General features: G+C 31.4%; 2 protein-coding genes across 2 annotated transcripts in view; one reads left to right on the top strand and one right to left on the bottom strand.

Annotated features, from left to right (window-relative positions):
* LOC123713660 (myosin-2) overlaps positions 1-9,739 on the bottom strand; it is an 85,108-nt gene extending 75,369 nt beyond the window's left edge. The window contains exons 1-4 of the mRNA XM_045667446.1: positions 9,559-9,739; positions 6,062-6,542; positions 3,414-3,527; positions 1,621-1,701 (exon numbers count right to left, since the gene is read on the bottom strand). Of these exons, the coding sequence (XP_045523402.1) occupies positions 1,621-1,701; positions 3,414-3,527; positions 6,062-6,442 (576 nt within the window). The 5' untranslated portion in view covers positions 6,443-6,542; positions 9,559-9,739. The remainder of the gene's footprint in view (positions 1-1,620; positions 1,702-3,413; positions 3,528-6,061; positions 6,543-9,558) is intronic.
* A 1,872-nt stretch (positions 9,740-11,611) lies between these two features.
* LOC123712742 (serine/threonine-protein kinase PAK 2) lies at positions 11,612-16,752 on the top strand. The gene is made up of 2 exons (XM_045665988.1): positions 11,612-12,494; positions 13,761-16,752. The coding sequence occupies exons 1-2, from the start codon at positions 11,789-11,791 to the stop codon at positions 14,552-14,554; spliced, it is 1,500 nt and encodes a 499-aa protein (XP_045521944.1). The 5' UTR covers positions 11,612-11,788; the 3' UTR covers positions 14,555-16,752.
* Positions 16,753-16,818: the final 66 nt, after the last annotated feature.

Raw genomic sequence — 16,818 nt, 5'->3', positions numbered from 1 at the left:
AGTTCAATTTGTTAAATAGGTGTCTCTAAGCTGAAGTTAAAGAAACTTTGGTAGATAATTGCGGAAATATCCTGTAAGAAAATATGTTACATCTGATAGAGCCACACACCGCAATCCAAACCTTTGTTCCTTTAAAACAGAAATAGATCAATTGTGATATAATCACGAGCAAATAAACAAAAATAGCTATCTTAACGGTCATCAATATAGTATTATGAACGTTATAACGTAAATGGTCAAGTGCCGATAAGATTTAAACCAACTCATGTCTTACACAATGCGAGAATTTCTTAAGGTCTGTAAAGCACTTAAACATTTTAAGTGGTATCACTATAATATTTAAAATATTATTGTCATTAAATTTATTTTAATAGACTTTTTTTCGGTTCAATAAATTGTCTAGGCGCTAGGCTTTCAGACAAATTAAAATATAAGTCTTAATAATGTAGAGTAATATTTGTTTCTCATTATATATAATGATATGATCATACAATTTTGAATACGCATAGACAATAAATTTAAATGATTAATTAATATTAATCAATCATTATTATTTACAGGCTGAAATAGTCTGATTGTGTCAGTATTTTTCCTCATGATTAAGAGCATACAGCTATTGTAATCATCACACTGACGAATTTTAAAATATTTATTTATATATTAAAATATCAAAATTTGAGTATGATAAACGTAATTTAGGGTTTTAAGTCATGCTGGAATAATTTATTGCAATTCTTAGTGTGTTATAATCATAGTTATTTTTTTTCAGGTTTTCATTTGATTGGTCGGCTTTTACAACGCTGGTACATTACCCCCGGCCCCGATGCAAAATAAACGACCAAGGGATAAGACAAGTTACAATTTAGGGCACACATTTTCTGATGAAATTTAAGTCTAAATAAAAATATTTAAGAATCATGTTTGAAATTGCACGTAAGATACACCAAACTCTACCGGAGGCTATTTCACACGGTTCGCACAAGGATCCGTTTTTGTCCCGAAATACTTCAACGTCATTAAACCCCGTAACCCATGTTTAGGCAAGTTAAGAGCTTAGCATTAAATATAATTATGTTTGTAATATCCACTCGCAATGCCTGATTAAATTACAACATCTTTTAATGTTTATCTTTAAACAAAAATATATTTCCGATATTTTTATTAACATTGTAGTTATTTTATTCGTCAACTGGCTGATATTTATCGCTTTCTTATATTTTCACAATATAATGGTTTGTCATTTATTCGTGACAAATTGTTTTTTTTAACTAGTTTAAATCTACTTGTAAAAAAGGTTTTACTATTTTATCGGGGTACCTTTTGAAGATTACAATTAATACCATGAGTATAACATACTGCCTACATTAACTTGCTCGATAACAAAGCACACTTGCAATTTCCTGGGTAACACAATTGTTTCTCTATTGAAAATATAGATTAAGAAAAACACTTTTTGAACGGATTGAAGCTATGTATTATTATTAAAAACTTATAATTATTTAAATAATTTCAAAAAGTGTTTTTCTTAATGTGTAAAAGCTATGTTAACAAAAGACAATACTATGATAATATATATTCTTACCTACTTATCTTAATTGATATAAACAATACTAAACTTACCTGTTCATATTGTGATGCAGTCCGCGCCACCTCTCTCCTCAGTTGTATTATGACCCGCTCCTTCGATTTTATTTCCTCCAGCTGAAAAATTATAAAACTTAATTGACTTATATTTGAATTCCTTACAAGGAACGTTACGTATACTCGTCTATAAGCTTTAAATATTTTGATTTAATGACCTACGTTTCAATAAAATTTAGCAAGAAAATAATTAAAAATAACAAATTGAAATAATTTTTTTTACTCAAAGATAAAGCAATTTCGTTAAAGTACGAAGGGTACAGGGAAAGAAGGATCATAGTCAGTATTTTTCCAAACCAGAGTTGACAATGCCATCTAGTAGTAAATTAAAAAAGCTATTGAACGGTGAAATCAAAAAATGATAAAAGAAATCACAGTCAACCTGAGGCTCAAAAAAGTTTACTATGGCTGTAGGGAAAAAAGATCACAGTCACCTCTCTTGTTTCAAAAAAGTCATTGTCTATGGACACTGATCTTTTTTTTGACATTTGTAGTATGACCGGTTACAGTAGTCTGATCTGTGGCCTGGCTTTGCTGCATTGTAGCTTGTTACCGCCAGAACCGTGTTTACTTTTACGTTACGTTTACGTGTTTTATTTGATGATTTAGCTGATTGTTCACGGTGTCAGAAAGTGAGAGTGAGGGGATAAAGTGTGGAGTCACTGACAATCCCAAAAAGAGACCGAAAACCATACGTTCAAATGACGTGACCAAAAAACTTAGAATTACTAGTCGTTCTACAGATGATAACTGTAAAAAAGATCATAGTCAAGTGACTTTGATCTTGGTTATAGGTAATTTAATTAAAGATATAAGTTTTTTTTAATTTGTCATAAAATTTGTCATTAATAATGTGAATCATTGGCCTACATGTCCTATATAAAAGTGTGTATTTTAGTTGTAGTGTAATAAATTGATTTTAAGAGTAAATGGTTTTTTGTTATTAACTCAAAATATTTTTTTCTTGACAGTGATCTTTCTTTCCCTGTTCCCTTCATCATTACACTAGTAAAATAAACTAAGCAACTGAGTTTCAAAATCAGTTTTTTTTTCATATTTGTTACTTTTGTAGACTGCTAAACGACTACTTTATTGAAATAAAAATAATAATTATCATTCTGATATCAGCTCATGTCTAAAGACTATAGCTGACACTATCTAATAAAAGTGACAGCAACTACATTTACATAATAATACGCATATAAACTTTTAACACAAATTTTAAAGAACAACAAAATAAAACAAAAGTTAAATCTAGCGTAATTATTATTTAATACAAAAACTTAATTTTTTAAAATATAGCGCCTGATGACAAGCTATTTTTGAATTTCGAATATCATACTTTAACATTTCCTAGGTTCCATCAATCGTTATTTTATCAATAAATAATGACATAAAAATATTGAATATAATATAGCTTCAGCGCAACTTTGAAAGTGACCTGTATTTCATTTGAAAATAATCTGCGCCTGATCGTTTATAAATGTAAAAATGTTTCAATAATCTGATCAGGCAACATTAAGTACGTTATTTAAATTTAAGCACTCTTCTAATGTTTCATTTTGTTTTCTAGTTCAAAATTGAATGGTATTATATAAATAGTGACATGTAAGGTGATTTGAGTTCTTAATCCTGATAAATATGCAGTGTTTTCGTTCGGGATAATCGAAAATTTGGTAGCGCTGATCAGCCACCTAATTGTTTGGAACAAAGATTAGCTTGAATCACGTACATGAAATTATACGGGAGGGAATTATGTAAAAAATACCAACCAATTTATGGCACTGCGCTCTTGTGTCTCTTCGCGCTGCTTGTTCTAAGGCGTTGTGCTTGGCAACCTGCGCGCGTAACTCAGCGGCGCGGGCGCACTCCGCCGCCTGCGCAACCTGCAATGTGACATAATATAAATCGTTAATTATCATTAACTATTTTTGGCTTTTAATTAAATTTAATGTAAATTATAAAAGTAAGCTGTCGATCACCTAGGAAGTTAAATAAATATATTGTTTAAAGTTTTAAAAGCATTTCCGAGCATGGCCCGTTAACGCTTGTTGAATTCTTACCGACAGGGTTGGATTATAATATACACAATATCAAAAAATGTAGTGACTGACGCAGAAATGTGTATATCATATTCTATTAGGCTTTTAAACCAAAAAAATATTAAAAAAGAAAACTAATTTTTACCTTTACCTAAATATAACATTATTTTTAATGAAAGTCAAACGTTAATGATCGCACGTTATATCGAAAAATGTCATCGGAACAATCATTAAACGCTGCCAATATTTTCTTTGCGCCTTAATTGACATGCTTTTATAACACTGTCATAACTCATCAGATTGCTTACGCCCCCTATTAATTCTAAAGCGACCTTAAACTTCGCAGTTTACCAGAAAAGCCATAACTTTCAACACGTATTCAAAATGAAACTCGAAATACGTGTACTATGGCTTCTTCCATGTTTTAGTTTGTGTCTAAAACCAAATAGTACTCTCTACAAGGAAATTATTGAGTATCATAACGAAACGTTCTTCAAAGCGGAATATGCATATGAAGTCGTGACCAAAATATTCAACGCATACAAGCAATGGTTCTTTACTATAACGTTCTGCGAATTCACATACTTCGAAAATCGAATCCTTAAATACATTGAAAACTACGGCGATGGATACCCAGTGATGTTACTCAATGGTTGCCCAGACACTAACAACACTAAAGTAAAACCAAAAATTAATAAACATGGTCAAACAGCGTACGTGGTTACTTCAAATGATTTATCGATAGACGAAAGTGAATTTGCCATAGAAGCATTTATACGCACGGGAGTATTCCAACCAAGAGCTGCTGTTATATTTGTTATCAAAACACCTGTAGAAGTTGATAGCTATTTCTTCTATACGATGAAGAATCACTTCGAACTGTTATGGAAGAGAAGAGTTACCAACTCTGTCTTGGTTTTGTGGTCAGAAGGTTTAAGAATATTTGCTTACAATATCTTTTATAAAGAAATAAAAGATATAACAGCTGTTAAATATGTAAATGAAATTTTTGCGCGTCAGTTTGATGATCTTTTTGGACATGAGCTAAGAATAAGCGTGTTTAGAAAAATTTATACGAATAATAGTACTGGCGCAATAGATTGTAGTTCAAGATTAGTTCATACGGTAGTAGAAACATTTAATGCAACATGCAAACCGTTACCACCGCGTGATGGAAATACAGTAGGTGATTTATTAGAAAACGGAACTGCCACAGGAGTGACAGCGGATTTAATGGACGGGTATTCAGACCTAGAGCTGAATTCACGAATTCTAAAAACTTCATACTATGGATATATCGATACTACCTATCCATTGGTGCAGGACGAATTATGCTTTTTAATAAAAAAATCTATGAAACAGTCCACCTTTACGACAACTTTAAAACTCATTTCAACTGAAATGCTAGCATTGCTTATGTGTAATGTTGTTTTGTTTATAGCAATAACGCTAATGGTTCGGAAAGTTGAAATTCAACTTTGGCAATTGAATGATAATAGAACCACATCAGAGACTATATTGGATTTATTCAAGTGTTTCATTAGACAAACTGTAGAACTGGAGTTTTCGGGACAAATTTTCAGATGTGTTGTATTAATGATTATGCTATATTCTTTAGTAGTTGACTGCGCTATAGACGTAAGTATAGGATTATTGTGGTTATTTTTAGTGTATTAATATAATAGATATAATATATGATTATATCATTACAGGGAATCATAACCTCAGCCATTGCCTATCCAAGATATAAACCAGACATAAACACGTTATCAGAATTATTTAAAACCAATCTTAGTTTCGGTGTACATACCCGTCACATGGGAATATTCAACAATAGCCTTAGCGATGAATATTATGAAAAAATTAATGCAAGAATTGAAGTCGTATCTGATCTTAAAATTAAAGAAATAATTGACCAACGAAAATTCGAATATGCCATTTTGTTAAGAAAATCAGAAGCTTTATATTTAAGTAATAAACCTTCAAATCTTGTAACTGGACGGCCAATCTTCCACACAGTCGAAGACTGTCCTGTACCATGCTCAATTGTGTATGGGTTACGTTATGGAAGCCCATATTTACAAAGATTAAATAAAATTTTGAATCATTTTAATCAAGGTGGGATCTTGCAGTATTGGACTCAATCTGATGATACCTCCCAACAAAGCCATGGAAATTCTTTATATTCTGACAATAACCAAGAAAGAAAACCATTGAATACAACGAATCTTAGAGAAGTGTTTATTGTAACATTGATAGGTATTATAACAAGTATTACTACCTTTATTTGTGAGGTTATTATTATACGGTTTCCAAGATTATTTACCCGTTTTAAAATATTCAAACTTAAACCAACGTAATTGTAACAACGTGCTTACCTTGATTTTTTCTTGAAGGCCCTTATTTGCTGCTTTTAAAGACTGAATTTCAGTTGTAAGCCGTTTTAATTCCACTAGTTTATTAGATCCGTCTTCTAGTTTTTCTGTTCTATTTAGTGATCTTAATTGTTTTTCTAATAGATCTTCCTTCTTTTTATATTCAGTCTTTAAATTTCTGATAGTGCTTTCGTGTTGGGCCTTCAGCGCTCTACCCTCGCTCCGCTCGATATCGAGCGACTTCTTCATGGTTGCGTTTTCAAACCTTAATCGTTCAACGAGGCTCTTCAATTTATTCAGAAAAGCTTCATCGACTGATCGTTTGTGTTCATCAGCTGCCACGGTGGATATTTGGCTGGAGGTCGAACTGTCGGTGGACGCCATTTTTAAACGTCACCGACTCGTATATTCGGGTAATCTCGATCGTCCGCGGTCTTTCGCCTAACTATAGTCAATTGTGGTCGTTTCTGTGATTGATGAGGTCCTGAAAACGATGAATAAAGGAATTAGCAATCTCCCTGTGTTCATTAGTTACTTTTCGCCCTTTTTTAGGAGTTTCCGCTAGTCACGTCTTTCTACCTCGACGTGTTTAATCAGTATCGAATGTTATAATTTTGTGTGTAAGTATTAAGAAATAGTTCCTTGTGTAAAATGAATTACGTTAGTTGATTAAACAATATCGTTGAAAGTTACATAACTTATACAGTTTATGGATGCGTCCAAGATGGGGCTTATTGTGATTAAAGATATAGTTGAAAAACTGTGATACATAACATTCAGACCTGCGTTGACCTACACAAAGAGTTACAGAGTTCTAGAGAGGAAACATACTTGTAATTCAATAACGAGAGGCACAGTATTCGAGGACGGTGCAATTGTGCTGATTAACAAGCTAAATTGGGCCTGCTGCGAGATCGTACGAGTTATCACACGTATTTATAAAGGTACTGGTAAATGGTAAATAAGCTAAATTTATTTATGTAAATATCGGCTTAGTGTAAAGCAGAATTGTTTCAGAAGTCGTTACATTTTCTAGAGGATATGTTGTTGTTGATGTTTTCGCCAGGGTCTCACTGTTAAATGTGGATTTCCCTACAATGTAATAACTGTGAAAATCGATCATTTATGGGAACTATTAGTTACATTTTTACAGCAATATTCCCTGAGCTTGCTTAGCAACGATTTCTTTAAAATTAATCATACTTTGTTCTTTCGTAAATATCCGTGCAATGTTGGGCTATAAGGATATCTAAAAATATTCGCGCACTCATGCGCATCAAAATATTGCGACAGTGCGAGTATGTGACATATGAATCGTTATTATATGTCCGGCCGATCTGACTAAATCTATATTGGACGGTGCGCGGTCGCTTTAAAACCTAGGTTATTCGTTTGACGGATATATTTATTTACATAACATATAGTTCCTTGAGTGAGTTGAATGTTTGAGAAGCTAAATGGGCCCCATAGAACTTTCATCATCAACAAATCAAAATGTATAGTCCTTTATACTTGACTATTGCAAATTTTTCTTGTTTGTTCTTAGATTTCTATTATTGAGTTGTTATATCAGTTTCTATAGACGTGGAATATCCCTAGAGTATGTAGATATTAGTCGTGGGAAGATTCACTTTTTGTATTGTAGTAGGAGGCAAGGGCGTAACCTCATTTAACTCGATTCTATAAGTACTTAGACATTTGTATTACACAGATCATATAATATTTTACTACTAATATCATAATTAAATTTAGATGTATATGACACTTATCAACATTTTTCTTTTATATCCGCAACTAATACTCGCTCGTATGATGGTACTTGGTGCGTGGGCCAGGCACCGAAGGCTGATCAGCTACTTACCTATTAAGAATCTTAGGGTAAGTATGTTAAATTCTGCGTTCAAATTATTAATAGGTCGACTGACCTTAACCTTGAACTGATTTTAATGCGAATTTGTTTACGTGATGTTTCTAAATAAGTCGTTTTCATTATATCTATGAGCTGTCAAAATTTAAAGGCTCCGTGTTGACGAATTAGTCTGTGCAAAATATATGAAACAGCCTTATAATTGTCATTGACATACATTGCGTTTGTATTAACGGATAAATATAGTAATATATTTATAATTTAAAAATTATTTTATTTAAATGTAAAAATGTTGTGTTCTTACTGTGTAAAATTACTATTGTAATATTATGTAAATAGCTAAGTATAGTTATATTATTCCATCGATGTTCAATCGGCACCCCCACTAGGCACTAACAACGCTAAGCAACCGACGACACAAACATAAACTAACTAAAATAGTTGCGGGCTACTGAACCCTTTAAATTTTCATAAGGTGCGAGAAGCTACAGTAGTACCGAATTGTCTAAAACAAGCTTTAGTCATCAACCCTTTAATTATATTATTATAATATGTTGGCATTCGATAGAACGTGACTCTATACTTTATAGATTTAAGAAAATAATGACAAATTAAAATGTTATAGTTAAAATGGACATATCTGTAACATTTGTATGCTCTGTGTCTTTTCTTTTTCGTTAGAGATCTGAAGGAAGTAAATTCTTAATTTGAAAATAGTGTCAAATTGTACGAAAACAATTGCCTTAATAACACATAAACAAAGGTCCTGTGCATAATGTTTATATGTCTTAATATTCTCTTATTGGAAGATAATATTCATAATTCACCTAAAATCTAAAATACCTGACCTTCGTAAAATCTCGATTCAGCTTAATGCTCGTATTTCATGGCGACGCGCCAACTTCCAACATACGTCACTTTTCATAGGAAATTGTAATGTAATTGTGTAATATCTATATACAAATTAGAGACAGCATGTAACCGGAAATCTTATTAATTACTACTATTAATCTAAAATTTTAAGCATTCACTTCACTTTTTATTCAAATACAAAGCAGGAGTAGTTGTATTTTTATTAATGGATTCATAATTTCTATGATTTAGTCTACACTTGAATATTTAGTATTAGTACCAGTATTAACAATACTGGATTCTATACCTAGATATGTATTCAGACGGCAGGGACCTAACTATTGCTATAGTGCCTGTGTTTATAAGTCTATAAAGCCAGCGTTATATAGAAAATTTACTAATAAAATTTACAAAACTAATTAGAAAGAAAGTCCGTCTGTAAGTATTATACAGAATGCAGTACTAGATAAATAAGGATGTATAACCTCCAATATTTACAGATACATTGGAAGACACGCATCATTAACTTCATTAATAATTCTCGTTTGGAATGCATTTAAAATTATTGTATTTTTATGTTTCCAATGTTCATTATTTTTGTAGCACAGTAAATATTGTAGTTGCATGGAACAGTTGAAAAAAATAATACATTTTGACGCATTGTATTCCAGCCTAGGGGAGGCGCTGGCTGGTAATATATATAGGATATATTGGATATAGTTAGGATACACATGATAGGCTAAGCTTGTCTCCTATTTAACATATTAACAATATCGATTACCTTACAAAGAAGAATCCTTTAACATCCTTAACACTGTTTCCACTAAGGTTACACACAATTTATTGTCGTCACCCAAAAAAAATCTAAGAGGTGGAAAATCCTTCGTTACTATTATTATTTATTTTTATGGATAACGACAGGCGGACCGCGCGGAGTGGACGCCAAGACTGAAAATGACTGTGGGCGGCACGGCACCCGCCCAGCGATCGCGTCACACAATAACGAAATATTTGGGCCATCTAATTTGTTAATAAGATAAAATCTGCCTAACATAATTGTAAATGTTATTTGTTTAATGAATGTATATGTAATGCATACTATTTTCTTTAGAGAATAAAGAAAAATGATTTCGTCAAGAATAAAGTGTGTCAAAAAATGAATCTTTCTGGAAAAGTCATGTCGTATATAAGATGCGAATTTTACCTTAAATTTAGATAAATTGCTTATCCGAAAATTATTAAATCAATTAAATAATAAAAATTAGTTTTTATTAAGACGAATTAATCGTAGAGACATAACAAAGTTCGTCCGTTGTCATTGATTTATAATTAAGCACTTACTTAGTTGTGACCATTATTACTATGAAACGTTTATCAATCCATAAATACCAGATGTCAGCATGTCACTTTTATCAAAAACATACACAATTACTGAAAAAAATGAATTCTTGTATAAAATCTTAAAGACTGTAACTAGAAGTAACTGCTTAAAATTGCATTTGAAAGTTGCAAGTTAAAAATAGTTCCATGCTAGTTCCATGATTTCATCTTTTACACTTGCATATGAAAAAGAGCTGATGAGTAAATGCCGAAGTGATTGACCTGAAAATAACACACGCTCCAACAATTGTTTACGATAGAAATGTTCACGCCTTCAGTGTTCTTATTTTGGAAGCTTTAACACACCAATAGAGAGAACATAAATAAAATGTGCTTTTGTAAACAAACAATATATTTGTGGAGAGATGCTAGTGGACTTCGTTCATATATAAGATTAATTGTTTTATAAAATAATTGAGTGGTAGTAGTACTATAAAAATTGCAAATTATCTGAAAATGTAAAAATTAGTTTAAACTTACGTAGGTTGGCAAAACAAAAGTAGTTTGTGGGGTTTTCGTAGTACCATGAAAAATGCCGCCATTAAGTCGCTCTGTGCTGTAGGTAAACCGCGAAGGCTCGATTTTCGCGTACGAAAATCCTTCCGGTCTGGCGAGGCCAAACGCTGATTTTCTACGCCGAGCACGAGGTTAAGGAAAATAGGAAATACTTTAGAAGCAAAACTATATCTAAAGGGTACTGAGGTTCCAGAAACTTCTCTAAAAGTTCTGGCTTGCTAACTGATCATTGTAGGTACATCTGTCTGAAGACTCAAAAGCTGTCAATGGTAACTTCGCCACCGATAGCATCAGTTATTAAGAAAATAGCATGGATTGGAAAATTATATTATATAGTATTTTATAAAATAATTTTGTAAAAGATATAATAATTTGTGTATTGTACGTTTATGTGTATGATTTTGTGATCTTCATTTAGTACCTACTGTGTCCATAATTGTAAAACATATGATAAAATATACAACATAAAACTATGCAGTCAATATATGCTAAAGTGTTAAAGCATGCAGCGATATCTGCATTTATGATTTTACTCTTTATTTTTAAAAAAAATTACCTTTAATAAGTGGTTATAATATTAATATAGATGATTCATTAAAAACATGGAATTCCACAGGAAGTTCTTTTTTAAGTATTGCCAACATAAATTAAATCAAATAATTGCCATTTAACAAAAGCGTTCCATTATACACTTTAATTGTTAGTTTCGGTTGAAAAGAAAATAAACATTAAACATAGTTTTTCTAACTATTTATGGTATTTGTTTCAAAAATAATTTATTATACAATAAAATATCAGCAGTTTTAAGAGAAAACATCACCAAAATTAAAATTATATATTACTTTACAAACCTTAAATATAGCGTCAAATGCGTCAAACGAATTCGATAATTTCAATATTATGAATGACTTTGACATTTTAAATTGATAAATTCCATCTGCCCGAATGTTCAGCTATAATTTTGTCCGTCCGAGATTACTGATTAGCCACTCCTATCTTGGCAATACTTAATTAGTTTTAATTTATGACAATTTAAGCAAGAAATGTAGTTTTGTGTGGTTTAATGTGATTATGGTTGTTGTGTTTTTATTGTTACGGATCCATAAGAATACATAATGACGGGACGCTCGGGCCGAGGTGTTTTTGGGAAGTTGTTCTCAAAGAAACAACTTAGTAAGGATGAAAGGGTTCAAGAAATCGGCATGCCGACCAATGTGAAACAACACATACACGTTAGTATGAATTCTGAAACCGGAATGTTAGAGGGTTTACCTGCATCATGGCTGAGACAGCTGAATGCACAAATCTCGCCAGCTGAACAAAGCGAAAACCCCAATGCGGCTATACAAGCCGTTGCTTTTCACAATTTCCACGTCCTAAAAAAAGAACAAGCAGAAAAAGAACCATGCAAACCTATTATAACAGAAGAAGCTATCACAAAAGAAGGAATAGAAATAAAGAAGTTTATAGCCAAAAAAAATGCTCACCAAAGTCAAGATTCAGATATTTCAATAGGCCAAAGTAGTGAAGAGGATGTTGGAAGTAGTACAGACACATTATCACAGAGACAAACCATGCCTGCAGCACCTACCAAGAATAGTATAAAGAAAAAAGATACTGTGATGGATTTAACAGCGGTGGTCCAAGACCTTACTCTTATAGGTACAGAACCTGAAGAGAGTCCTATTCTTAGGAAAAAAGAATTAATAAATGCAGCAATGAGTGATGAGGAAATTTATGAGGAACTAAGAAGGATTTGTAATAAGGATGATCCATATGTAAGATTTGAAAGAGTCAAACAACTTGGTGCTGGAGCTTCAGGTAAATATTTGATAAAATGTTTCATCTTATAGATTATATAACAATATTTTATTAATCTAATGATATTGGTATACACTCTTTACATATATAACTCAAATTCTTATAAAAAATACAACCTAAAAATATAACATTTTCTATGATTTTATTCTTTTATTTTAATTTAATAATATTTTATTTATTCTATATATATATACTTATATTTTATTGTAACTTGAGTAATAAAATATATAGTTATTTATACAATTTAAATTACATGAACACAAAAATTCTAATATCCTGTCTTTGTTAAGATCAAAATTCACAAAACCTTGACTAAAGATTTGTTTGCATAATTTAAACTTTATGATGTGGATTTTATAATGTTCACAAAATAAGTTTTTGTGACATTTAACTGCTTTACTAATTAATAAAATTAATTGCTTTGTAATCTTAATAACTCCACCCTCTTAAGGATGTTAAACAAATTAAAGACCAAAGTGAGTGAGGCAATAGCTTTGCATATGCCATGAAAAATGCATACTAAATGTTTCAAATTGTTCAGACAAGTAGTAACATAATATCTATTATCTTATCATACATGACCTTGATTGTGATTAAACATTGTATTGGCTTTTCGTACAAATGTATGAAGTGCTCTTTTACTGATGTTTACAGTACTGTCTTTTCAGTTTATATAAAAGTTATCAACAGTACAAATTAAGGTTGAATTGTTTATTAAAAAAATGCTTATGGTTTTTCTTTTTTTCATGGTCATAATAAACAAGCACTTATAAGTCTTAAATTATGTTTAATGTATTTTAATTAAGATAAAATCTAATTTATCTTGGTAAAAAATTAACACAACCTTAGTGATGGTTCAATAAATTATAAAGAATTTTAAATTTGATAGTCTAAAAAATTCTAATTAAAAATTTCTAACGTCCAAAAAGATGTATTACTTTTTCTACATCACACATTTCACTTAGATGTATTAATCGATTATAGCATATTATTATTGGTGTTTTTGAAATCATATAGCTAAAAATTCTTATTTAAATGGTCTTGCCAGTTTGGATTATTTTAGGGATATTTTATTTACACACCACAATCACAATGACTATTGTATGTCAAAAGGTTCACTGTGGTAATTATTACAATAGTAGTATTTATTATTTAAAATCAACATATTTTAACCCTTAAAAGCATGCCTCATCGCATCAAGAAGCCTTAATAGGCATAGGCATATTATAACAACTTTTATATTTAATCCATAAAAAACTATTCCAGGTGTGGTGTTTGTTGCTATAGACAGCAAAGACAATTCAAGAGTAGCCATCAAAGATATTGACCTCTCTAAACAAACCAAAAAGGATCTTATTCTTAATGAAATCAATGTTCTAAAGGGCTTCAATCACAAAAATCTAGTGAACTTCCTTGATTCTTTTTTAAGTTATGACCACTTATGGGTTGCTATGGAACTATTAGATGGAGGCTCCTTAACAGATGTAGTCACAGAAGTGGTAATGAAAGAAGGCCAAATAGCTGCAGTTTGCCGTGAAACCCTCCAAGCCATTGCATTCTTGCATTCAAAAGGCACTATTCACAGAGACATTAAATCGGACAATGTTCTTTTGGGTATGGATGGCACTGTCAAAGTAACCGATTTTGGATTTTGTGCCAACATAGTCGGAGACGAGAAAAGACAGACAATGGTTGGAACTCCATATTGGATGGCGCCAGAGGTTGTTAAAAGAAAGCAATATGGAAAGAAAGTGGATGTGTGGTCCCTGGGAATAATGGCAATTGAGATGATTGAAGGGGAACCACCATATATGAAGGAAACTCCATTGAGAGCTCTATACTTTATAGCTGCTGTTGGCAGACCAAAGATACCCAGGTGGGATAAACTTTCACCTGCCTTCCAAGATTTCTTGGATAAATGCTTGCAAGTGGATGCTGATGACAGAGCAACAGCTGAGGAACTGTTAGAGCATCCATTCCTTGATTGTGCCATGGAATTACGAACGTTGACGCCACTCATAAAAGCCGCGCAAAGGATCCTTCACAAGAATTACGACTGAATATTTCAGACTGGTAAACTAATTTTATACTGATTATACTATGCAATAAATTTATATGCCATTTTTGATGTTCTTACGGCGAGTAGCCTCCATATTTATAAATATTAGAAATTCCGTGATGGAGAGGAAACATTTCGTCCAAATTTTCAGTGCCAAGAAAAATAGATTGAATATTTTTCTGAGTCATTAGAATGTATTCGTTAAGTAAGGCTACAAAAGTACTAAAAATAATGCTACGTGACTGGAGACGTAACGACAAAATACCACGAGATAAGGATAACTGTCGGGCATTGTATTTTAGTTATGTCCAGCGCCATTAGGCATTTGGCCATAGATATGTTCAAAATATCGATACTTGATCACGTTCAAAAGTCAATGTACACAAGAAACTTCGTTTAGTTAAGGTATGTAAGTGCTTCATGTTAAATATGTGCCGAGTTTGTCTTATCATTGCTTTAGTAGGTTTATCGTATCCAAAAATAATTGATAACAAACCATTTAATTTCCTAGATTAAGATAATAATTATGTAATGTTAAGGGTTTTTTTCACAAATAGGTACATATAGAATTATGCTTTTAGTTACTTAAAGATTATCGTCCAGGATTTAAAGTGTTTTATTACTGGCTGTTTCGGAAGCCCTCGTGTCAAATTGAACTAATATTTTGAATTGCCTTATCAAAAGTACATTATTGAATCAAGGAAAATACTCAGCAGGATTAATAACTGTCTTGACATTCATATTTTTAAATTGCATTTAAATGAGATATTAAAAAATCTGGTGTAATTGCCTAGTGAATCCTAAATGCATTCTCGGTATTAATTATTTTGTTTACGTTTTTGTGATAATTATAATACAACATGCATCACACAATCACACGGTTCAAGTTGTATTCGAAACTATTTTAACCAATTGGTTCCCTTTAACAGGATAATTGGAGTTCTATTGTTTGTATGACAAGTGTTGTGACGTCACACACGGAATTGATTTAACAAATATTCAGATATCCTTATAAGTATCACGCAGTTTTGAATTTCAAATAATTATGCTTGAGTGTAAATTTTTATATCGGAACTTTTATATGAATACAAGAAAACGGTGATAAATGAAAAAAGGTAAACTATTTTCTTATTCCATGCATTTCTCATACATTCCTGACAATCCGACACTATATTGACTTTTATTGTATTTCTAAGATTTATACTATATACTCTTATTAATTACGCAATATTTTTTGTAACTCTATATTACGATATTGTAAATGCCGAAGATTCACATGTTTGAAATCTTTGTACTTTAGCCATATTCTCCATTTTATTTTTGTGAATCAATAGTTTGGTACCGTAATTCTTTAGGCCTGTTTTATAAATATCTTCTAAATGGACAAATAATTTTGCAGGACTAAAGATGTAGGTTTTCTTCCACAGTATTGTTTGTGTATTATGCGTGTGAAGCAATATTTTTATCGTGGCCATTTTACTATTTAAGATGAAACTGAATCGTCATACCATGATGTTTAACATTAAGATGCAGAGGATTAGTCATCATGCATAAATAATGAGAAATATTTTTTTGTATTATTGTTGTATTAAATTCAAATTATAGTTTTTCGTATATTGTTATTCAGAAATTCGTCAGTCAAGCTTTCTAGATATAAGTTTATGAGGTATAATGGTTATTGTGAAGTCATGTAGGACCAAGAGTGCCTGCTTCTTCATAATGAGACGGAGATGAAAAATTATATTTTAACAATTGATGGATTTCAATAGATTTAATATAGATTATATTGAACACCGAATGAAACATCTGTTCTATGTGGATAATATGAATTTGTACATGTAAGAATTATTTAAGTAGTATAAATCTCAGCAAATAAGTTGGTCATTCATACGAAATAGGTTTTTCACTAAAGGTATATACGAACATTCCCCCACCACACAAAACTCGGCCACTTTACCTGCTGATATTTATACAGACTACCTTCCAGACGGTATTATTGGTTAAAAAAATGCTCAAATTATTAAGAAATTATCTGTAATTATTCATCTCGGTCTGTATTATTTTAGCATTTGCTGTCGCACAACGAATTGCATTATTGTATGAAAAGCTATACTGCATAGTTGTAAGTATAACATATACACCAATGACACTTTTTGAACATTTTATTAATAGTTGCCTATTAAATTATTTTTATAAACACATTTTCTTTTACTATTTTACGACTCCTGTATCCTTATTTTTAGAAATCTAATCCAATCTTTTATC

The sequence above is a fragment of the Pieris brassicae genome, chromosome 8 (genome assembly GCF_905147105.1).
Source record: "Pieris brassicae chromosome 8, ilPieBrab1.1, whole genome shotgun sequence".
NCBI lineage: Eukaryota > Metazoa > Arthropoda > Insecta > Lepidoptera > Pieridae > Pieris > Pieris brassicae.
The sequence above is the reverse complement of the archived record's forward strand: the minus strand, read 5'-3'. Positions and strand labels throughout refer to the sequence as shown.